General features: G+C 40.2%; 1 protein-coding gene across 1 annotated transcript in view; it reads left to right on the forward strand.

Annotated features, from left to right (window-relative positions):
• The window catches only part of DIAPH3 (diaphanous related formin 3), a 1,068,692-nt gene that overhangs the window by 301,946 nt on the left and 742,161 nt on the right, over positions 1-24,585 (forward strand). The window contains exon 6 of the mRNA XM_089668393.1: positions 14,497-14,571. Within this exon, the coding sequence (XP_089524519.1) occupies positions 14,497-14,571 (75 nt within the window). The remainder of the gene's footprint in view (positions 1-14,496; positions 14,572-24,585) is intronic.

Here is a 24,585-nt window from a genome sequence, read left to right on the forward strand (position 1 = left end):
GTGTAAATCAGTGAAAAATAGCTCACTCAGTGCGAACAACAATAAGTGGAATCATGCAAAAACAACTGAATGCAATACCACAAATCTGTGTGATAAAAATAAGCAAAACAGACAGTGATGGTGAAAGGTCATACATATGTGTATCCACAATTAATGCATATACATGCGATCTATTCCCAATAAACTATCAAACAAATAAGTATCTCTTGAAAAGCACATGTATAGAAATAATAACTGAAAATATATACACTCATACAAATATATGAAAACCCCCCAGTTAGTGAAACATAAACGTAATCAATGTGTATACAAGTGAACAAAAAGTGGTGCTATCGCACTCAATAATTAACCAAATAATGTCTGGTCTGTGCTCAAAAGTCCAATAACTATGGATCATAACACTTTCACATAAACGATGATTGTGTGACAGTGGATATAACTGCTGACAGACGACAATCCTGCCCCCGGCTAGATAAGCCTCTCACCTTAAAACTTCGACCCTTGCGGGTCAAAGCGCTTTAGGGATCCCTCACTCAGATCCATCAAGTCTGCAGCCACTCCACTGATCTGCTTCCACCGCAAACAAATTTCCCTCAACAGGTCAGCACCCAGATAATGGCTCCTCTCCAGATAGGGTCAAATACAGCGCCAATATCTCATTTGGAACATAAAGCACATGCTTCCATAGTGTAATAAGTTTATTTCCAATGAATAAGGCAAAGAACAAATAAAATGCGCACTCACTTGTATCTGCAGTAATCACAGCTTAAAACCTCATGCTTTTAGGTGTGGTCTGTATGCATGGGTATACAAAAAAAGGTATGCTAAGATGGCGTCCACGCCGGAAGTGCGTCACTATGTCAGACCGACGTGTTGCGTCACAATCCCATGTGACTTCCTGTACTCTCTGTGTACTCACTTTTGTTGCCAGCGGTTTAGACATTAATGGCTGAATGTTGAGTTATTTTGCGGGGACAGCAAATTTACACTGTTATACAAGATGCACACTCACTACTTTACATTGTAGCAAAGTGTCATTTCTTCAGTGTTGTTACATGAAGAGATAGCATAAAATCTTTACAAAAATGTGAGGGGTGTACTCACTTCTGTGAGATACTGTATGCTATTGTATTGTGTGTGCGCTTGCCAGTTGCTGTGTTCTTGTAAATTTTGACTGCAGTTGCTTGACATTGTTCCATAACCCACCCTCTTAAAGCACAATTGATAGCTCTTCAGATTTAAATAACAACTGTTTGTCTAGGAACATTGTCAAGGAGTATGAAGCATGAATTGTAAATTCAGTGCATATATCAAGCACCCCTTGGGATAATGGTTCGAGCTGCTGGAGGAAAAAAAAAACAAATTAATTTAAGCTCAGTGTAGGTACCTAGCCTTTTCAAGCAAATTGAATTGAGGTAAAGGCCTCTTTGCTGCACCTTGAAATTCACACTGACATACATGCTTGAATTTGATTATAAGATGCTTGAAGGCATACAGCTTGTTGATTATTAAAGTATGGAAACAGAATGGCAATACGCAAAGATGTCATTTTTTAAAGTATCTTTTTTTCAATGTGATCTTGCTTTACCATTTAAATCTCAAACATCTGTATGCAAGTTGATTTTTACTTATGATGAATCTTTTTAGTGACATTTATCATTGTTGTATGAATTAGTTTATTTTAAGGTTGTTTTTGAATTTTACGGTAAATGTCACTCCAGGAAATAGGATCCTAAAGTATTTTAACATTTTGCCTGCTCATTACTTAAATTTTGTCATTTTGTTTTGGCCAAATTAGAGGGTTTTGTCTTTAAATATACACTCTCCTCATAAAACATTGCTTTTGAACATGCACACCTAAGCCGAGAGCTCTTTAAGCTGCAGAGAGACACAGCGGGACACACCTGAACTCAAAATCCTACTCACCAGGTTCCTAAACCTGCAGAGAACCTCAGACAGCCATGTCAATGAAGAGGAAGGACGAGCCCCGGCCTCCGAAGCTTACGGCCTTCTTTTTCCAGCCAGTGCCACGGAGAGGGACAAGCCAAGATGCTGCCGCTGCTCCGATATCCTATGCCTCAGCGGCATACACTGATCTCTCTGATGCCTGCCAGGAAGTGGTGAGCGATACAGTGGTTCCCCTGTCACTGGACCACCTGTCATCTCTCAGATATCCTGGCTAAAGCCCGCAGAAGAATGGATACATCACAGCTACCTCTCTTAGAAATGAGTGAGGGGATTAACTCCTTACAAACCAACTCCAACTCGCAATCCTCTATAGCCTCTTTCCCTATCTCTGGACAGCCAGTTCTAGATACTCTCCTCTCTCTACAATCCTCCTTTTTCGAACTTCTCTCTCATCCATATATTCACCACTGACCTCCGATATGGGAGACAGGGTCCATTGCATTGAAAATAAAATGGAGGAGTATACTGAGACCATAAATGACCTGGTAGATGTTTGAGGAATCTAGGGAAGACCATGCATGGATTAAAGCTAAACTGGCGGACCTTGAAGACACGTCACGCTGCAGCAATGTTAAATTGTGAGGGATCCTGGAATCAGTCCAACCAAACGATCTCCCCACATATGTTCACAACGTGATGTTGGCTGTATTGCCGGATGCTTCTCTTATCAAGCTTACGGTAGAGTGTATTCATCGAATCCCTAAACCGTGACACCTGGCGGATTCAGTACCTAGAGATGTGCTTATCAAAATACACTTCTTCCAGACAAAGGAGCAACTCCTTACCAAAGCCAGATTATTGAAATCGCTCCCATCACCATTTGAGACCGTACAACGGTTTACCACCTTTTCCAAATACACCTTTCAACTAAGACGGCAGCTCAAATCAGTCACAAAGGCTCTACAGTACCATAAAGTCCCATATAAATGGCGCTACCCAGCAACCTTTCTTGTCACTCGCAACGGTAATCTCACGCCATCTCTACGCTCTTTGGTGGAATGAAACTTCTGCATTCCAGGGATATCTTCCCTGACTCTCCACAAGAAACCTGCGCATCAGCTACTCAGCCAAAAATGTCACGCACATGGCACCCAGTAACTGGAAGGTTCAAACAACCTAGATGAGAAGTTTGAGACCCTTTTCAGAAGCTAAAATACTTCTCTCCAGCCTTGAGCTCATTACTACTCCCTAAGTGAACCTATCCCCCGTTCAGATTTTGTGCAACTCAATTTCTGTTGTTTCGCTGCATAGTTGTCATGCTCCTATTCTTTACTCTAGTCAGCCTAGTTACGAGTTGTGTGAATATTTAACAGTTCCCTTTTTTTCTTAGTTTCGAAGCTGCTGATCTGCCTCAGAACATTACCTTCTGATTCCAGTCCAGGACTTTGCCACACAGGGCCAACGTCCAGACAAGCTACTTCTCTTAACTCGACCTGACTAACCATGAGTGCCTTGGAACTAAGACCCCCAACCTTACATTCCTCACATGAATATGCCCTTTTCAATTCTTTCTATCAATGCTAAAGGTTTGAACCACCCGGCCAAATGTAATTCCCTATGGAAAACTGCACTGTCGCACAATTGTGACCTAATATGCGTTCAAGAGACACACATTTTTCTCAAAATGCCATGCCATCATGCCACAATAGGCACTTCCCTCACATCTTCCAACCGTGCTTTACATCTAAGAAAAGAGGAATAATGGTAGCTATAAAAAACACCGTCTCTTTCCAATTACTCCAGGGTGTCATAGATCTAAATGGACGCTTCATCATCCTGGTATGCACCATCAACAATGTGCTTTATACCCTACTAAATGTCTACGCACCAAACACGGAACAGATTGCTTTTCTGAATAACACTCTCGGGAAAGTAAAACACATCCAACAGGGACTTCAATATAGTACCAGACAGCCAAATGGATTCTACCAGCACCGCCAGGCATTATGATTCCCACATGAAAACCTTCATGAACTCCCATGATATATAGGATGTATGGAGATGCCACCATGCTATTGAACGTGACTACACACATTTCTCTTTCTGCTACAACACCTAATCCCGTATCAATCTTTTTCTTACTGACAAATGGATATTGGAAAAACTTCAGTCATCTGTAATCCATACCATATTGTGGTCAGATCATGCTCCAATTTGCCTTACTCTCACAGATTCCCCAACACAGCTGAACTCTTAGGTCTGGCGAGCTAACAACTCCTTTCTACAGCATCCACAGCATGCTGCAACTCTCTCAAGCCACTTATCGGAATTTTTCACCATTAATGAAGATTCGGTATCTGACTCCTTTATGGTATGGAATTCCTACAAAGCCTTCATAAGAGGGTTGTTAATACAATTGGGATCTTGGGAAAAGAGAAAATGCAGCATTTTGATTCCTTCATGAAATCCATCAGTGATAAAGACGAAAAAAACATATCTTGCCCCTCCCACCTCCTTAAATCTAAACGTTTGTCCCTATGGTAGGAACTATGGTTTCTCTTGCTAGAATCTTTTGAGAAAATGCAATGTAAGCTAAAAGCTACTGCATACTCTACCTCTAACAAAGCTGGGAAATTCATGGCCTGGCTTATCAAAGGAAATAGATTCAAAACTAAGCCTACTTACATCACCCCCATACTAAAGAAAAAATGTATAACCCCCCAAGGCATAATCGACGCCTTCAGCACCTACTATAGTTTGCTATACAACATCAATATTGATTCTACCCACCAGCCTACACTAGAAGAAATTAACACATTCCTAAATCAGGTTGACCTTCCATCATTGTCAGCAAGTCAACTTAAAAACCTTAAAACCTTTTACAGATCTACATGTTATTCTTCCTTGTGGGAATTAACATTAAAAATCTCCCTACGATGGTACCGAACGCCCGACAGACTAAGTGCCAGCGTCGAAACTCTGCCCTCTGTTAGAGAAATTGTGGGAAAGTGGGAGGCCTAGTTCACACACTGTGGAAATGTCTTACAATTCAACTCTACTGGCAGAACATATTTTAGATTTTATCTGAAATCTCCCACCATAATATTCCCATCTCCACAGACCTAGCACTTCTAAACTTGACTATAGATTCCATTCCTCCTCCTTTCAGGCACACTATAACCCACATCCTTTTAGTGATTAGACTTAGTATTGTGAGACTATGAAAAAACAACCATGCCCCTAAGATCTTAGACGCCTTAGATCTGGTTGACAAACACTGCTCTTATGAACTCATGATGGCCTCTAGTATGGGCAGATACACAAAAACTCTAGTTCTTTGGCAACCTTGGTTACAATTGCAAAAAACTACACGTTCTCTAAATACACCATGATATGTCCCTCTGCTCTCTATCACAATGGCCACCTAAATACATTTGGTTAAGTTATTGCAATATGTCTGTTTATGGATTGGAACGCCAAGACTTGTAGTGTAAAATTTGTAGATTGTTCACGACATACTGTTAATACCTTTTTGTTTATGTGTTAGCCTTGCAAAAACCCAATAAAATCTATAAAAAAAAAATTGCTTTTGAACCTAATTTAAGTGATGATAGATTGAAACTGACACTGGAAAACTAACGGCACAGAAGAAGATTGAGGTCCTAATTTAGGGTGAATTTTCCCAGCTCACACTATTGCTTCACCCAGATTACCCTGAGATAAGGCAGCAAGAGTTGCGGTAACACCGAGATAAGGCAGCAAGAGTTGCGGTAACACTAGCTTGCAATATCAAGTGATGCATTGTTAGAGGAAACATTTTGGGGCATGCATGTATTCTCCTGCGATTGTCTAACCCTCTTGTGCTCAACACACATGTGCGCTTGTATGTGTTGGGCTAGTTTTCACTACGTTAGAGCACCCATCATGGAGTTACATTAAGACTATACTGTGCAAGTAAAGTCCTGCAAGCATAGGGGAGAGCGTTGCAAGGGAGCGTGTCATCAGGTAAGTTATTACCCTCAATTCCTCCCCCTTACCATGGACCACCAATTGGGGGATGGTGGTAATGAATGTTCAATATCAATGCCACTGACTACCCATTCGTGTGGGGTTGTTAAAGCGGTTGGAAAGGTGCAGAGGATCTTTTTACCTTCATGCATTCTTGCATTCTATGCATGAAGGTTTAAAAAAAAAAAAAAAAAAAACACCTAAATTCAACTTAGCATGCCCAACCTTCCACCCCTCCCCATACTCGCCTAAGCCCTATCGTGATCCAGCAATGTGCACAGGAGCCAAGGCTCCCTCTGCTCTCAAGTTATTGGCTTAGAGACAGTGGCTGGAGCCATTGGTTCCTGCTGCTGTCAATCACAGCCACTAAGGAGCCACAAAGGCATGCTCTTTGAGTCTTATGGACACACAGAGGTGGTATGGGTGCAAGCACGCATGAATGCCCCCAGAGCAAACAGCTTGCTCTGGGGGCACTTGGTGGGAGGGGTTTTACTGCCAATTTATTTTGAATGGGACTGCCTTACTTGATTCAATGAATTACAAACAATGAAAACATGCTATAGTGTGGACCTCTTGGAAGTGTTGGTGACCTAACTTGAGACCCTCTATAATTTTCAAGTTGCACACCTTTGGTCTAACCTCTTACTTGAATAAAGGTAAATTTAATTTTTGGTGACCATAAACCTTTCAATTTGGTTAGCTCTGTTGGTAATTGAAGAATCATCTCATGGAACGGAACACTGGGGAACTTCCTACGTTCTGTCCTAATATTTTGTGCAGTTTATATCTAATAAAAATTTCAAAATTGCTGTTTAAGTGGTGTCTGTGAATTTCTTGTATAGAACTATGGATCTAATTTTTTTCCTGCAGCGAGGCGTGAAGTTGGTATGTGTTTTAGAGGTACACACATTTTTGTTTTTTCCTGCATAATCAACAAAGAAAAATATCCAGTTCTTTTTGACTTTGGTGCTTGACTTTTGATTTTTTTTTTCTTTTGTGTGTACACATCTAAATGTTGCTTTACTACTAAATATAGTATTTCATAGGCTGCTAAATTAGATGGGTTCACTGTGCTTTGTTAAAAACCCCACAAATATTTTGTTCAATTTTTCAATGAATCCTAAGCTGGCACAGAAGTACTCTAAATCCTGCATACACCTCCTTAGAAAAAACAGCAGAACTGGCATTCTTACACACCAAAGGTAGTAAACTAGTTCATGCATTTCCCTTATTATACGTATCTTTGTCATATTTTTCCAGCTCATTTATTCATGGTTTGCTACATCCACACAGACCTTGATTTTAAACAGGGATGAGGCTGATAGCTAGCAACCACCAAGCAGTGTACAGCTTTCCAAATGCACATGCATCAGCCTATGAAAAGGTTCTGTTTAACTTGGTGTGCAGTTGTTTTGAATATGACTGGCATGGCAGATTCTATCCATAAGGACCAGATATCTAATGCTGCTTGCGTGTACATAAATTATCTAAAGATGTTGGTTAGTAGTCATTCAGTGGGAAAAAAATGTGCATTGCATAATCCTTAAAGGAAACCATTCATGAGAGAAACATGGGTTACCACTGCTGACTACTCATTCTACAGATTCTAGATTGGTTTCAGTGCTTGCAATCACTAACCAGATCAAGTGTGCAGCTATACACTGTAGACCAGGTGTCAAATCTTTTGACTTTCTTGGGCCATATTGGAAGAAGATGAATTATCTCAGGCCACACATAAAATTCACTACCTATTAGGATATCTGATGAGCGGAAAAAGTCAGGAAGATCACAAGTTAACTATCACTGATATAGATAATATACTTATCTGAGTAATAACATTTAATTTTTTTGTAATATTTTTTAAAGGCAACATAAAACTAGTGTGATATTTGACACTGTTTTTGATTAACGCATCAATATTTGGTTCGATGGACGTTGTTGAAGTTCTCATTGAATTCTCAAGGTGCTAATCAGATACTTTGGTTCTAATTTTGCCCTTCATTTGCTTCATCCTTGATAATAGCGTCTCAATAGTAGGTGCTGCCGAAAACCGCTGACATGAATACGGTATAATTGTGAAGGGTGGGAGATTTTCCTGTGCGAAGATAACTTATAAAGGTCCAATAAATACACTGTAAAATTTTCTTCAGTCACGTGTTTGTTACATATAAACACAGAAAAAAAAAATCAACATTTTTAAGTAAGTTTACAATTTTGTGTTGGTCTGCATTCATAGCTGTCTTGAGCCACAGGTTGGACACCCCTAGTGTAGGCTTTACTGTGTCTTTCCCGGTCTGCATACTCCAGGAGATGATCCTGAGAAACCATACACACCTCAATGCAGTGAATTGGAACACCATTTGTTAAGGCATCTTACATTAGTTAGTCTATTCACAATTAATGGTTTGTCTATGCACACAGAAAAAAAATTACCATTTTTTTTTTTCTAGTGCAGACATCGCAGTGCATAAAGCAGATTAATCTATTTGTTGAAGTGTGCTAAAACTCAGATGTATTGCAGTACATTGTAGCTTTTCGTTGGATTGCAAGTAACTTTGTATTGTCATGTACAATATTCCTCGACTATAGTGTGGTAATGTGCACTTTACTGGAGTTGGGATATGTTATGCTTTCAATCAACCCTGAAAGTAGTGTAACCAGTGGGTCAGAATAATAACCAGGCAATTGTCCTTTTCAGAAGGAGATTGGCAGGCTCTGCATTTCTCTTAGAGATTTACTTTAACACACTCAACACAGGTCTGGTTTTGAATATATTTTGAGTTGCTGTTCTGCTGTAAATGTGATGCAGTTTTTTTTCTTTACTGAGCATAAGAAAAATGTTGAGCTCACCCTCACATACATGCACATATGAATGTAAACATGTTGCATATTGCTGCACAACCCGTAGTGAGGGCAATTGTCACAGTTAAAGCTAAACTTCAGTCTTACCTTTACTTTATGGTACAGGCAGGCTGTATTGATCACACATACCTCTGCTCTTTTCCTGGATGCTTTCTTGTGTGCACTACTCCAGTGAGAAGCAGCGGGAACCACCACCAGCACCTCCCAACTTCCAACCCAATGATCTCCATTCTTGAACAGTCCTGAGCTTTGCTAAGCTTCCGACAGTGGTCCTTTCCTCATTCCCATTGGCTTACAATATCTGCCAGGCTTTTCTTATTTGCTTGTGTAGGCAAGTTTTCTTTGTGTACATGTCAAACTGGGGCTGCACTTATTATTGTTCAGAAGTGGACTTTACCTTTTCAAGATGGACTGCATGAAAAGTATAGTCCATCTGGTAATGCCCACTTCTTGTAGTATGAAGGGCTTTATAGCAGCTCACAGACACTACTACATCCCTGTGATCACTGCTAGGCAATGTAACAGTCGTCTATTGGATACATCATTTGTATAACTATCATTCACTACTGTGATTGCCATTAATATTCAAATACATATTTATCTGTTACTTCCAACTTTAGTCATTATTTTGCAGCTTGTAAGTCATTAGGGATATTATGTTGGGGGATATTGAGGGCTCAAGGAATGCTTTTCCCGGAATTTAATGAATCTAATGCCACATTATTTCTAGTAAGACAAATTTCATTATATATTTGTGTACAGTACATAAATAGATGATATTCCCTATCATGGCCTTAGTATTCCTGGTCTCTCATCATGACCTATGGCTGCATCTGAACTATACCTTCCAAATAACGTGTCTGTCACTGTGGTTCCTCCCACTGACCCATACATCACCACTGTGCCCTGTAGTGATTACTGGGAGGAACCACAATATGCGGCTACTTAGTACACCCGTAAGTGTCAGCAGCCCAGCCTGTAACTCCTAGAGAGCAATGACATACCAGACCACCAGAAAGGTAAATATTCTTCTTCTTTAGGAGGGTTATACTAGAATAAATTCTGCAAGTTAATGGCAGGGTCACATTAAATTTAGACTCAAATAATTTGTTTTTTTTTTTTTTTTTTTTAATGTACACTATGTGTTTCATGTAATAAATCGTGCATGGCTATTTTCTAATGGGTACATTCAAAAGCAAACTGACATGATGTTTTGTTGCTGTTATGTCATTGAAAAAATAATTATCAAGCGCTGTGACCACAGTGATTAATACCAGGAGTGCAAAGCTTGTCAGCCTTTCTTGTAGCCAAAAAAACCTTTTTAGTGCCCTATATGTTAGCTGGATCCTGTTCATGTATTGTAACTTAGAAGGTTATGCAGCCTTCTTTTAATCACTCTGGTGTCATAACGTTACATCCATTTTTTAATATGTGGGCTTGTTATTTACAGAACAGCGTGTTCCACAAAACCTTTCAGCTTTCTTTGTGAGATTATCTGTAAGCTCCCCATTAGAAGGTCGAAATCCAGCAATTATTACTTTTTATGTTCTCAAAAAGTAGTTTGAATCTTGAACAGCTTATTAAAAATATGGAGGGATTGCAAGTCAAATTCTGACAAATGAAACATTATTACTAAACATACTTTATTTGTGTCATCCTGAGGGCCATGTAATTAGAAAAATGAACAATGGTGTTTTCTGACTGCGCAGAGCTAATGAGTTTGTATACATATCTAATTACTGTCTTGCACCTTGTGTATTTTTTTTTTTAAGATTGTTATTGTTTTTTGTGTGAATGTTTTATGTACAGTATTCAGAGGTTTTCTTTTTTTTAAATCATTTTATGTATGTAGTTATGTGTAATGTTAGAGAAAACACATAGATAATAAAAAGTATAATTGGTATTTAAATCAGGAACAGTCAGTTGACCTAAAAATAGAAACAAATTTATTTGTAATTTTTCTATCCTCACTACACGTTTCCCTTTGTGTAGATCAACATGCAGCTAAATCCTCCTATTCTGCAATAAGCCAGAATGTATTCTTGAAGCATTATTTAACAAAGCAGGGTGGGTGAAACTTGAAAAAAACAGATGAGAAATATTTACACTCAATGTGTGAAGATTACAAAACACAGTGAAATAATTAGGCTGTGAAAGGCAATAAGTCCATGTTCACCAGCAGTGTTGCATGTAGGAAATGTAAGTTTAGTCCACAATATGTGCTTCAGGGATGCTGCTGTTTTCCTCTCCATTTCGTAAACTCGAGTCTTAGCTCCCAGAATGCACCTGCATCCTTTTCTTAGAATGAAAGGTGATGAGAGTTTTTATTAACTAAATAGATTCTAGTTTGTGCAAAATTTCATCTAGTGCTCAAATTTATTATTGCTTTCCCAATATCTGTAATATCTGTATGTAACTATCATTCAAAATTGATGATTTATGTATTATTATTATACAGGATTTATATAGTGCCAACAGTTTGTGCAGCGCTTTACAATATGAGGGAGACAGTACAATTACAATACATTTCAGTACAGAAAGAACAAGAAGGCCTGGCTGGTGGAGATTACAATCTAAAGGAAGGGGGTGAAACAAAAGGTGATAGCAGCGGGTGATGATCCGCAGCAGGGTATTCAAGTACAGTTTTTAGGTGGAGGTGGGGTAGGCTTCCCTGAATATGTGAGTTTTCAAAGATTGCCTAAAGGCAGACAGAGTTGGGGCTGACCGGACATACTGCGGTAGGGAGTTCCAAAGGATGGGAGAGGCTCTGGAGACATCCTTGAAGTGAGCGTGGGAGGAGATGACTAGGGAGCTAAAGAGGAATATGTTTTGGGAGGAGTGGAGCGGGCGATTTGGGCGATATCTGTGGATGAGGTTGGTGATGTAGATAGGGGCAGTGTTGTGGATGGCTTTGCATGCTCTGGTTAGTGTTTTGAATTTTATAGGTTAGGTTAGTGGAAGCCAATGAAGGGATTGGCAGAGAGGGGCAGCAGTCGCTGATCGGTTGGTAAGGTGTATGAGTCTAACAGCAGCATTCATAATAGACTGAAGGGGGGATAACTTGTGTAGTGCTAGAGCAGTGAGGAGGGAGTTGCAGTAATCAAGGCGGGATAAAACCAAGGCGTGGAAAATTTGTTTTGTGGTGTCATTGGTCAGAAAGAGGCAGATTTTGGAAATGTTCCGGAGGTTGAGGCGGCAGGATTTAGGCAGTGATTGGATGTGGGGCCCAAAGGAGAGTTCAAAGTCTAGGAGTATGCCTAGCACCCTGGCATGAGGGGAAGGACCAATGGTTGTGCTGTTGATCTTAATAGTAAAGTCATGAGTGGGGGATCGGGGAGGAGGACATTTTACAAGCTCGGTTTTGGAAGGCTTGAGCTTAAGGTAGTGGTGTGACATCATGCTAATATGTCGCTTATTAGATTTGTGATATATGAGGAGATTAAGGGGGTGAGCTGGGGAGTGGAGAGAGCGATCTGGGTGTCATCAGCATAGAGGTGGTATTGGAAGCCATGGGAGGTTATCAATTAAGGGAGGAGGTATAGAGAGAGAAAAGGAGAGTCCCAAGGACAGAGCCTTGGGGTACCCCAATGGAAAGCGAGAGAGGAGCGGAGGTGGAGTTGTTGTATGTGATGCTGAAATCACACTGAGAAAGGTAAGAGGAGAACCAGGAGAGAGCGGAGTCATGGAGGCCAATTGAGTGGCGTTTACTGAGGAGGAGCGGGTGGTCAACTGTGTCAAAGGCAGCGGAAAGGTCAAGGAGTTTCAGTGGAATACTGTGGGCAGAAGCCAAACTGTCGGGGATCAAGAAGGTTGTTGTCGGTGAGGTAGCCGTTCATACGGTTGTGAACAAGGCGCTTGAGAAACTTGGAGGTAAATGGGAGTAGGGAGATGGGTCTTAAGTTATTCAGACATGTGGGGTCCAGCGAGGGTTTTTTAAGTATGGGGGTAACCAGTGCATGTTTGAGCAGGGAGGAAAAGGTGCCCATGGAGAGTGAGAGGTTGAAGATGTGGGTTAGAAAGTTTAAGATAGAGCAGGAAGATATGTAGTATATACAGGTGAAACTCAAAAAATTAGAATATCGTGCAAAAGTTCATTTATTTCAGTAATGCAACTAAAAAGGTGAAATTAATAATATATGAGACTCATTACATGCAAAGCAAGATAGATCAAGCCGTGATTTGTCATAATTGTGATGATTATGGCTTACAGCTCATGAAAACCCCAAATCCACAATCTCAGAAAATTAGAATATTGTGAAAAGGTACAATATTCTAGGCTCAAAGTGTCCCACTCTAATCAGCTAATTAAGCCCTGCAAAGGGTTCCTGAGCCTTTACATGTTCTCTCAGTCTGGTTCAGTAGGAATCACATGGGAATGACTGCTGACCTGACAGTTGTGCAGAAAACCATCATTGACACTCTCCATAAGGAGGGAAAGCCTCAAAAGGTAATTGCAAAAGAAGTTGGATGTTCCCAAAGTGCTGTATCAAAGCACATTAATAGAAGGTTATGTGGAAGGGAAATGTGTGGAAGAAAAAGGTGCACAAGCAGCAGGGAAGACCGCAGCCTGGAGAGGATTGTCAGCAAAAGGCCACTCGAAAGTGTTGGGGACTTTCACAAGGAGTGGATTGAGGCTGGACATGGGCTTCAAATGTCGTATTCCTCTTGACAAGCCGCTCCTGAACAACAAACAATGTCAGAAGCGTCTTACCTGGGCTAAAAAAAAAACAGACCTGGTCTGTTGCTCAGTGGTCCAAAGTCCTCTTTTCCGATGAGAGCAACTTTTGCATCTCATTTGGAAACCAATGACCCAGACTATGGAGGAAGAATAGAGAGGCACACACTGCAAGATGCTTGAAGTCCGGTGTGAAGTTTCCACAGTGTGTTGATTTGGGGAGCCATGTCATCTGCTGGTGTTGGTCCACTGTGCTTCATTAAGTCCAGAGTCAACGCAGCCGTCTACCAGGAGATTTTGGAGCACTTCATGCTTCCTTCCGCAGACGAGCTTTATGGGGATGCTGACTTCATTTTCCAGCAGGACTTGGCACCTGCCTACACTGCCAAAAGCACCAAAACATGGTTCAATGACCGTGGAATTACTGTGCTTGATTGGCCAGCAAACTCACCTGACCTGAACCCCATAGAGAATCTATGCGGCATTGCCAAGAGAAAGATGAGAGACATGAGACCGAACAATGCAGAAGAGCTGAAGGCCGCTATTGAAGCATCCTGGTCTTCCATAACAGCTCAGCAGTGCCACAGGCTGATAGCTTCAATGCCATGCCGCATTGAGGCAGTAATGGCTGCAAAAGGGGCCCAAACCAAGTATTAAGTACATATTCATGCTTATACTTTTCAGAGGTCCAATATTGTTCTATGTACAATCCTTGTTTTATTGATTGCATGTAATATTCTAATTTTCTGAGATTGTGGATTTGGGGTTTTCAAGAGCTGTAAGCCATAATCATCACAATTATGACAAATCATGTCTTGAACTATCTTGCTTTGCATGTAATGAGTCTATCTCATATATTAGTTTCACCTTTGAAGTTGCATTACTGAAATAAATGAACTTTTGCACGATATTCTAATTTTTCGAGTTTCACCTGTAAATACTGATTTTTTTTTATCTTATATCGTTACAAATAGATTATATTGATATGTAGCATGAGTTATGCATACTATATTAACACGTTTACTTTTTTTTTTTTTTTGCAGCTGGGTTGAAAACTTTGGTCACGATGGCCTTGGATTGCTACTCGATATTTTAGAAAGAATGGTGGATGGGAAGAGGTAATTTGCTTTTTTTCTGCTTGATTAATATATGCATAGTACTTTTAAAAAATAACATTCCATAAATGCCATTGACTGATAACCTTTGTTACATTGCTGCTATTGGTAAAAATGCTTACATAACTTTCTCATTCACAACAGGTTTTTTTCTTTTCTTTAAGCTTTCTCCACATTTTAGTTCATATGTGAAATGCACATGTAAATGGGGGTGCTTTTCTCAAATGTGTAATTACCGTATTTTTCACTCCATAAGACACATCCCCCCCCCCCCCCCCCCCAAAAATGGCGAAAATGTCTGTGCGTCTTATGGAGCAAATATGGAGCGGCCGGCCCGGAATTCCCTCCACCATGTTAAAATAATGGTCCAGCTGCTCGGCTCTACTGTACAAAAGAACCCGCTCCTCCGTCCTACCTGTTCCTCGGTCCAGCGGTGTCCTGCTTCCATCGGCTGTCTTCTCCCCCTTGCATCGGCATCTTCAGTGTGGGCACCCGGCTGTGATAGCTTGTGGCTTCACATTCGGGTGCCCACTCCGCATGTGCGAGACGCACTGCGCTTTGTGAATGGCCCCGTAGTCTTGTGGGACCTGTCACGTGTCCCACAACACTACAGGGAGGAAGGGGGGAAGACAACTCTGCGGAAGAGGGAGCGGGTACCTGTCAAATTCAGATACCCGCCCCCCCCCCCCCAAATGGTCTGCACTCTCTGGTCATCTCCTGTACTGTGTTTGCAGTCTCTGGTCATCTCCTGTAGCATGTCCGTAGTCTCTGGTCATCTTCTGTACTATATCTGCAGTCTCTGGTCAGCTCCTGTTGTATGTCTTCAGTCTCTGGTCCGCTCCTGTAGTGTGTTTGCAGTCTCTGGTCATCTCCTGTAGTATATCTGCAGTCTCTGGTCCTCTCCTGTAGTATGTCTGCAGTCTCTGGTCCTCTCCTATAGTATGTCTGCAGTCTCTGGTCATCTCCTGTAGTATGTCTGCAGTCTCTGGTCATCTCCTGTAGTATGTCTGCAGTCTCTGGTCATCTCCTGTAGTATGTCTGCAGTCTCTGGTCATCCCCTGTACTATGTCTGCAGTCTCTGGTCATCTCCTGTAGTATATCTGCAGTCTCTGGTCCTCCCCTGTAGTATGTCTGCAGTCTCTGGTCATCTCCTGTAGTATGTCTGCAGTCTCTGGTCATCTCCTGTAGTATGTCTGCAGTCTCTGGTCATCTCCTGTACTATGTCTGCAGTCTCTGGTCATCTCCTGTACTGTGTCCGCAGTCTCTGGTCATCTCCTGTAGTATGTCTGCAGTCTCTGGTCATCTCCTGTAGTATGTCTGCAGTCTCTGGTCATCTCCTGTAGTATGTCTGCAGTCTCTGGTCATCTCCTGTAGTATGTCTGCAGTCTCTGGTCATCTCCTGTAGTATGTCTGCAGTCTCTGGTCATCTCCTGTAGTATGTCTGCAGTCTCTGGTCAGCTCCTGTAGTATGTCTGCAGTCTCTGGTCAGCTCCTGTAGTATGTCTGCAGTCTCTGGTCAGCTCCTGTAGTATGTCTGCAGTCTCTGGTCAGCTCCTGTAGTATGTCTGCAGTCTCTGGTCATCTCCTGTGCTATGTCTGCAGTCTCTGGTCATCTCCTGTGCTATGTCTGCAGTCTCTGGTCATCTCCTGTGCTATTTTTGCAGTCCACTGATCATTTCCTGTGCTATGTCTGTAGTCCACTGGTTCAGAATTTTTTTTTCTTGTTTTCCCCCTCTAAAATCTAGGTGCATCTTATGGTTAGGTGCGTCTTATGGAGCGAAAAATACGGTATAATTCTTTAAAAATGCCTTGAGCTAACTGCTTCTTTTTAGCATTTTATCCTAAATAAACTATGACAAGAAAAGTATTTCTATAGGTATGGTCAGGTAAGTACCTACCATTGCTAATTTGTTTGGAGGCATATGCGCTGGAGCTGTTGTCTTTATCCTCCACTTCAACTTGGTAAGCCATTGACTTTGAACATGCATGTGTCAAGACATGTTATATGGACAGTTATGTTCTGGATAGGTGAGTAAATAGAGCTAAGATCTAGATCACAATCAGTAATTCATATACTTTATGACAATCTCTCTTTTATTTTTTCTCCTTAGGGATTTTTTGAGTGGAAACTTGATATTTAGGGTGGATTTGATTTAAATCAAACTGATTTAAATCACAATTTAAATCATAGTTTTCTACATAAAGACTAATTCTTGCTGGTATAACTTTAATATGCATGTAGATGAAGACTTTTAGAATAACTTTTCATATTAGTTTTTTTATCCCCAGTTTAATAGGTTAATCATTCATATTTGGACAACTTTTCTGTTGTAGTTAGGAAGGAGAAATATAATCATTACCTTAATAATAACAATTTAAATAGATTTATTGAACTGAAACAATAACATTACAGCATATGTTATTTGCTTAAACAAACATCCATGTTTGTTAACTAATTTGGCTAAACAAAATATATATATTAAGAAACTTGTCAGCCCCTTCCTCCTCACACTTAGTTTCACTTTCTTCTTGTGCAGATCTATTCTACTCCAAACAATCAGAAAAAATATTGTTTCTATTCTATTCACTGAACTTCTTGAAACTTAGCACTGAAGGGGTTAATTCTGTATTCATAGGTTTGTAGAAGTTAGGATTAAGGTCTTTTTCTTAACTCTGTTCATGTTATAACATTTTTGCTGTGAAGAAGAGGAATGTGATCTCCGCTGAGTCAAATTCAGTTTTGATAACTGCAAAGTAAACCAAGCATCTGTGATAATATCTTGTAGGCAGAGAAACTTAGCACCCATAGCAACGCCCCTACATTGCTGAAAAAAAGTATTATTATACCAGAAGAAGTTATTCGACATCACAAATTCTAGTAATTCACAAATAAATGCTCTTTGAGTTCTTTTAATATGTGATTTATGTTTCAATGCCCATTTAACTGCTTTCAAACCATCATCTTGTTTAATGCTGGTATATAAGGACTCAACATCAATAGTGACCAAGTAGCAACCTTCAATATTCTCTAAACTCGCCAAAATACCAATAAGTTCTCCACTATCCCTTAAAAAGGAACGATTGTTCTTCACTATCGGTTGTAAAAATGAATCTATGTATTCTCCGACTCGAGAGAAAATAGAATTAATCCCACTCACAATGGGTCTACCAGGGTTTTTTTTTTATTTTTATGTAATTTGGGTAGGTAGTATATAGTAGGAATTCTTAGATTATTAATACATAAATATCTCGCCTCTTTCTCGTTCAAAACTCCTAAGTCTTTACCTTTATTAATCAGCAGTTTTAATTTACCCTTCAATCTTTTAGTAGGGTTTGATGCAAGAATGTTATATGTATCTTCAACTTTAAGCAATCTATCCATCTCAAGTTCATAATCTTTTTTATTTAAGATAACAATGCTACCACCCTTATCAGCCCCTCTAATAACAATCTCTTTTCTTTTATCTAAGTCTTTAATACCCTGTCTGAGTTCTTTTGAAGTATAATATCTCTTTTTAAGATTCATATCTTTAATTTCAGTCTCAACCATTTTTTTAAAAACATCTAAATATTCATTCCCTGTATTTTTGGGATTAAACGTAGAAGAATTCTTCAGATTACTATGCATGTAGACCTTTGCAGGTACTTTACTAATCCCCTCTTTCTTATTATCTTTATTTTTCTGAAAATTTTTTTTTATGTTCAACTTTCTAACAAACTTTTGCAGATCAATAAAAACATCAAATGTATTTACATTTTTTCTGGGTATATATTTTAACCCTAAATCTAAAACTTTTAGCTTTTTTTCAGTAAGACAAACATCACTTAAATTAAAAATTCCAGTGCCTATAGATCTCTTTTCCTGTTCTTTTCGTTTTCGTTTACCTTCTCTTTTTCCTCTATACCTCCTCCATTGTTTTTCATACCATATGTACCTCTTTGATTCCATCCCCTGTAATTGGGATTGTAATATCTCATCTCTGGGTCTCATCCTCTGCTCGGGTCCTGAAAACCCCCTCTATTGGAAAAATTACCCTGAAAACCTCCTCTCTGAAACCAATTACCTCTAGCTCTCCCTGCTCTCCTATAATTGAAGGTCCCTCTATATACCCTTCCTTTTCCTTCATAAGAAGGTCTATGAGTGGGATTATTCAATTCGAGGGTATTCATATCATCTTCATGAAATTTTATCTTTCGTTTTTCTTGGAGAGCATTGGGAGTTTTTGTCTTAACCGAATTTGTATTGACTGTGACTTTTTCTGGTGTAGATTGTCGAGAATCAACTTCTTCAATACTAAAATTTTCTTGCCATTTGTAAACTCTATTACTTTTATAGTCATCTGTATCTCTGTTATATTTTTTTACTTTTTTATTTTTAGTATCTTGATCAGTTTTTGTAATGTATTGTTGAACTACATTTGATCTCTCTTTATATTCAGCAGTGTCCACAAACGGCAACATAATATCTTTAAGTTCTTTAATCTTTGATTCTACTTTCCTCAATTTACCTGTCTCCTTTTTATGATTAACTCCAAAAGTTTACTCTCACAGTGGTTGAAAAAACAAAACCACTCTTCCATCAAATCCTTATCCTCTAATCCATCATTAGCAGGTATATCCCATCTAAGTCTTCTAGGTGTAATTTTCTCTTTTAAATATAATTCCAAAGTGTTCACATCCCACCAAATACGAATACCTAATAACAAACTTGGTCACTATTGATGTTGAGTCCTTATATATCAGCATTAAACAAGATGATGGTTTGAAAGCAGTTAAATGGGCATTGAAACATAAATCACATATTAAAAGAACTCAAAGAGCATTTATTTGTGAATTACTAGAATTTGTGATGTTGAATAACTTCTTCTGGTATAATAATACTTTTTTTCAGCAATGTAGGGGCGTTGCTATGGGTGCTAAGTATGCTCCCAGTGTAGCTAATATTGTTATGGATAAATGGGAAGAAGAATGTATATTTGAAAAATGGCCACAGGTGGCGCTGTATAGGCGCTACATAGACAATATTATAGTAATTTGGAGGGGTTCTGAAATAGATCTTGAAGGATTTTCAAACTATATTAATGAAAACCATTATGGGTTGAAGTTTACTGTTACTAAAGATTTTGAAAAGGTTAATTTTTTGAATTTGATCTTATATAAATATGATGGACAGATTTATACTAAAACTTTTTTTAAAGATATTGATAAAAACAGCTATATCCCGGTTTCGAGTGGACATCATCCTAAATGGCTATATAATACCCCAAGAAGTCAGTTTACGAGAATTAAAAGGAATTGTAGTTTAAGGAAACTATAATTAATTTTCCTACAGTTGACCAATGCTAAATATTGGCACACCCCTACTTTTGTCATAATTATTACTTTGGTTTGTTTATTTAAAGTGATTGCATACCTTAGACATGTAAAGTGAACTGCCTGATGCCAAAGTACCAAGTCTGGTTTTTGCTCTGGTCTCTCTGCTATCTGCATGAGTCACTGAGAGAACTCTAAGTTGACAGCTCACCCTCACCCCCACACGTACAGTCAGCTCTGTGTTTTTCTCTATGAGCCTGTTAGATGGGGGTGTGTCTTCCCTCCAATCAGCTATCAATTTTCCTGGCGCTCTGCGTTCTAGCTCTGCAGTGTGTGCAATGTCAGATCCCTGCAACCCACTTTCTGCTGCTGAGAAATACTGTGTAAAATGTGTGTTTTGGAAAGCTGTGGAGAAGAGATGGCTGCAGATAAACAGATACAATTTATGTACCAGGATTAGTTTTAATTTGTGTATAGCCTCAGACTAGACTCTTCATTGTTTAGCCACTGGACAACCGAAAGACGGCTACAGCGCAGTTGTCCAGTTCTGGGAGGACGTCATATGACGTCCTCCCAGAATGTGCCCTTCTGGGCGCCCCCCAGCTGCGCACACCTGACAATCTCTGTGATCGCTGTGTCCTATGGTCACAGCTGATCACGTGATGTGGTAAAAGGCCAATCACAGCGGCCTTTTACCACGTGATCAGCTGTGTACAATGACACAGCAGCTCACCTGGTAAATGCAGTTGCCGGTTGTCGGCTGCACTTTTTTCACGTAGCATGAGGAAAGTACTGCCGATAACAGGCAATTGTCAGAAAACAGACCAGCACTGATCATCAGGGCACTGATGATCAGTGCCCAGCAATGCTACCCAGCAGTGCCACCCATCAGTGCTGCCTATCAGTGCCCATCATTGCTGCATATCGGTGCAGCATCATCAGTGCCACCTATCAGTGCCCATTAGTGCTGCACATCAGTGCAGCCTCATCAATGCACATCAGTGAAGGAGAAAAATTACCTGTTTGCAAAATTTTATATTTGAAATAAAGAAACACTTTTTTTTCAAATGTTTTGCTCTTTTTTTTTGTTTATAGCGCAAAAAATAAAACGCCCAGTAGTGATTAAATACCACCAAAATAAATCTCTATTTGTGCAACCAAAATAGTTAAGGTGTGGCGGCCGTGTCCTTAGCAACTGGTAGGTCATCAGCTGTCAGCGGGATTCCCCGCTGACAGCTGAATTTAAAGAAAACAATTGCTGGTCATTAAATTCAAGAAAAAAACAGCATGGGTTGCCCCCCCAATCCATAACAGGCCCTTTGGGTCTGGTATGGATTTTAAGTGGAACCCCATGCCAAAATAGAAAAAAAAACACATGGGGTTCACCCTACATCCATACAAGACCCTTATCCGGGCATGCAGCTCGGCAGGCCAGGAAAGGGGGCGGGGATGAGTGTGCTCCCCCTCCTGAACCTTATCAGGCCACATGCCCTCACCATGTCAAAATGTCTTTAACCCTTTCAAAAATATGAAGCTGCTCAAAACGCACAGATATTAACTCGATCCATAGTAAATCATGTTAAGTGGATTGTAGTGCGTTTCTGCTAACTGTGAAGCGTACTGGAATCTGCTTAAGTGTGAACGTAGCCTAAAGCATAATGCAAAATAAGAAAGATGAGGGATGTCTCTCTCCAGCTTTCCTGGTGTAAGGGTCTTTTTTTGGAATTTTTCACTTTAATCAATAGCTGTTGGTTGGTTCAGGCCAGGTGTCTAAAATCATGTAAGTTCAGCCACTGAGAACAGGTCTTCCCAATTTCCTAAAATATTAGTAATTTCATTTTGACAAACCTGCAGTGGCCATGTTCCTGCAGAGGCACTCTTGAAACGTGTCTACAACTGCATTGGAATTGGCTGTATTTGTTAGGTCAGATCTCTAGAGATCTGTGGACTCGCAGCAGATACATGTTCCAGGTCCAAAGCAGATGAAACATGATAACCTGCACGTGCTCTGAAGATTCAGCAGCTTCTGCTGAGTAGGGTGTTATCTGTAGGCTTGCTGTACTAGGAGAATTCCTATTAGGAACACAGCTGACTCTTTTCTATCTCCGAGTACATTGCCATAACTGCCAGAACCCCTTCTCCCAGGTCTTGATTTACAAGGGAATTGTCACAGAAAGTCTACAGAGTCTCATATTTAGATGGGCTTGGACTTTTCTGAGCACACTGAAATTGCTGCTGCACTCAGCTCTGCATTGTTGGACAGACATCTACAATCTCTCCTGCCTCCTTGGAAACAGCACAGCTCCCTACTGTCTGAAGCAATACCTGACTAGAACCTAATTACCCTAGCCATCCAAAGTTATTGTCGAAGGTCAGTGAGTCGGTCTTCACCTCTCACTTCTCAGTGAATTACCACCTTGCAAGCAAAGGAGTCCTGTCATGTGCCAGGCAGAAAAAGTCTAATTGCCACATGGCCATTGCTGAAGCCCTTCTCTGGTCATTTTTTGTGGGGTGTCACCTTTAAGATTTGCGGTGTCCTAATGCGTTCACTAGGGGACACCTGTAAATATTATAACTACCCGACTCTGACTGCTTGCTAGCCCACTGTAGAAACCTTATCCTATACCATGGAAGGTTTAAATAACTGGTTACTCAACTTGATGCAGTCTGACTTCAGGGGGCCCGAAGTCACCGTTTGCTTCCACTGAAGTCCTCTTATTCGGGTTTCAAGGTTTTTCCTTCCAGTGAACTGAATGTGAAAACTTCCTTACGGTTTTTATTTAGTGAGAATGAACAGTTGGTAACCTGTTTCCTGACAGAAGGAGATGGTCCGTCTTTTGTTCAGGCTCTTTGTGTGTGTGTTTGGTTTTTTTTTTTTCACATTTTAGTAATCTTCCCCTATCCTCCAGCAAAGTGTTGGCCTGAGGTCCTACTGTCTTAGGCACTCTGCAAAGGATTTAAACTATGGCATCTTCTTTTATTTAATGAGGATGATCATTTAAATCTCTTGATTTAGAAAGATTGTGGTGGATCCACAGTTCTGCGCCTTAACACGGAGTCATCATTGTTTGTTTTTTTTTGTTTTGTTTTTTATTTTCTGACTTTGAAAACAGAAATATATATTCAAATCTCTCTTGATATCCATGTATACTTTGGCTGGTTCACTTCTGTGTTCCATCCTGTCTTAGGCCTTAGTGTTCCAAACAGTGTCTGTTGAAGCAGTCCTTGGAGCAAGAATTAATTTACAAAAAAAAAATGCTCCTTAGTACCTCAAAAAGGAGCATGTGTTCCAGACCCAAGACTCATGTCTGTACTCATGCATGGAACAGGATGAAAGAGAGAGCGCACAAACCTTGCGCATTACCGCAATACATAGTGACTAATTTTATTATTAAGGAAATATACTCACAAAGTGATGGTATAACAGGCATAAGTAGCCATAATCCAAACAGGGTTACAGGTAAATCGAAAAGGGGGGGGTGAAGTCTAACGCGTTTCGAAGGGTGCTCCCTTCTTTATCAGAGCTGGATTGAGCAGATAGAGACTTCAGTATGGCAGAGTTCCCATGGCAAGGAGATATTCAGCCACTGAGTGTCAGTATTACAGCAGTTCAGCCTGTTTAGTGATGTTTACTCATGCATGGAATACCCTGATTGAAATGTGTTATAGATGATCACACCTCTAAAAAGTCCCTGCTACAAGAGGATGTACTCTTTGAAGTGACACAGGACAAAATTACAAATGAAAAATTAAATCTATAACCTGCAGACAAGTCATTGTCCTCATGAAGGTTTACCCTCACTTGGAGCACTCAAAGTGGGGTAACTCTTTTCAGCTTTTGTGGATTTTTTTGAGGTGACACAGTTCAAATGATTGGATGAAGAAGTGGTAGCCTCAAGTTATAATATTCCAATCCCCACCTCCTATGAGTTTTTTTTCTTTCCAATCTTCTGGTCTCCTGCTGCTGCAGACCTCAAAAAGGCCATGCACACCCTGTTATCTCAGGGATGAATCCTCCCAGTCCTCCCACTGGGCAATTTTAGGTTTTCCACTTGAATCTTTTCTCAAAGAAAGTGTTTGTTCAGTCTAGACCTCAACAACCTCAATACATGTGTGTGCCCAGAAGTTCTAGCTGGATACTATCAGTTCTGTGTTCACCTTCCTTCATCAGGCTTACTTTTTGGCTCCCATAGGCATGGGGATACCTGCTTGCATATCCCGATATTCCCTGGACATCCATGGTCTCACTTCTTGACCAATTGAAAGGGTCCTCGGAAAATTGTAGCTTTCCCATTTGTGCTAACCTCAGCATCTCAGCAGTATTCACCAAGGTCCTTTACGAGCGTTTAGGGACTATTGGTCTTTGAATATTTCAAAATTCTGATACTATACTAAGGTATTGCTGGGCCTGCAAACCAATTTAGAATATATTCTGAGAACTTAGATTGTTCTTGTATGTCTATAAGTCCTTCCTGGTATGAACAGATTACCTTGAGTATATAGGTCTCCTTCTTAAGGAAAAGCTGTTAAGACTACAGACTCCACACCTCAAGGCTTGCACAAGTCTTATCTGAGTTGCATGAGGATTCTGGAGCAGATTGTGCCCTTGCATAAAACAATCCCATTTGCACAGCTTCACAAAAGAATCCTACAGGAGCAGGTTCTGTTGATATTGGATACGTTCCCCCCCCTCTGGACAGTATG

Source organism: Staurois parvus, unplaced genomic scaffold (assembly GCF_062004578.1).
Source record: "Staurois parvus isolate SC_StPar_1 unplaced genomic scaffold, SC_StPar_1.0 ptg000007l, whole genome shotgun sequence".
Classification (NCBI taxonomy): Eukaryota; Metazoa; Chordata; class Amphibia; order Anura; family Ranidae; genus Staurois; species Staurois parvus.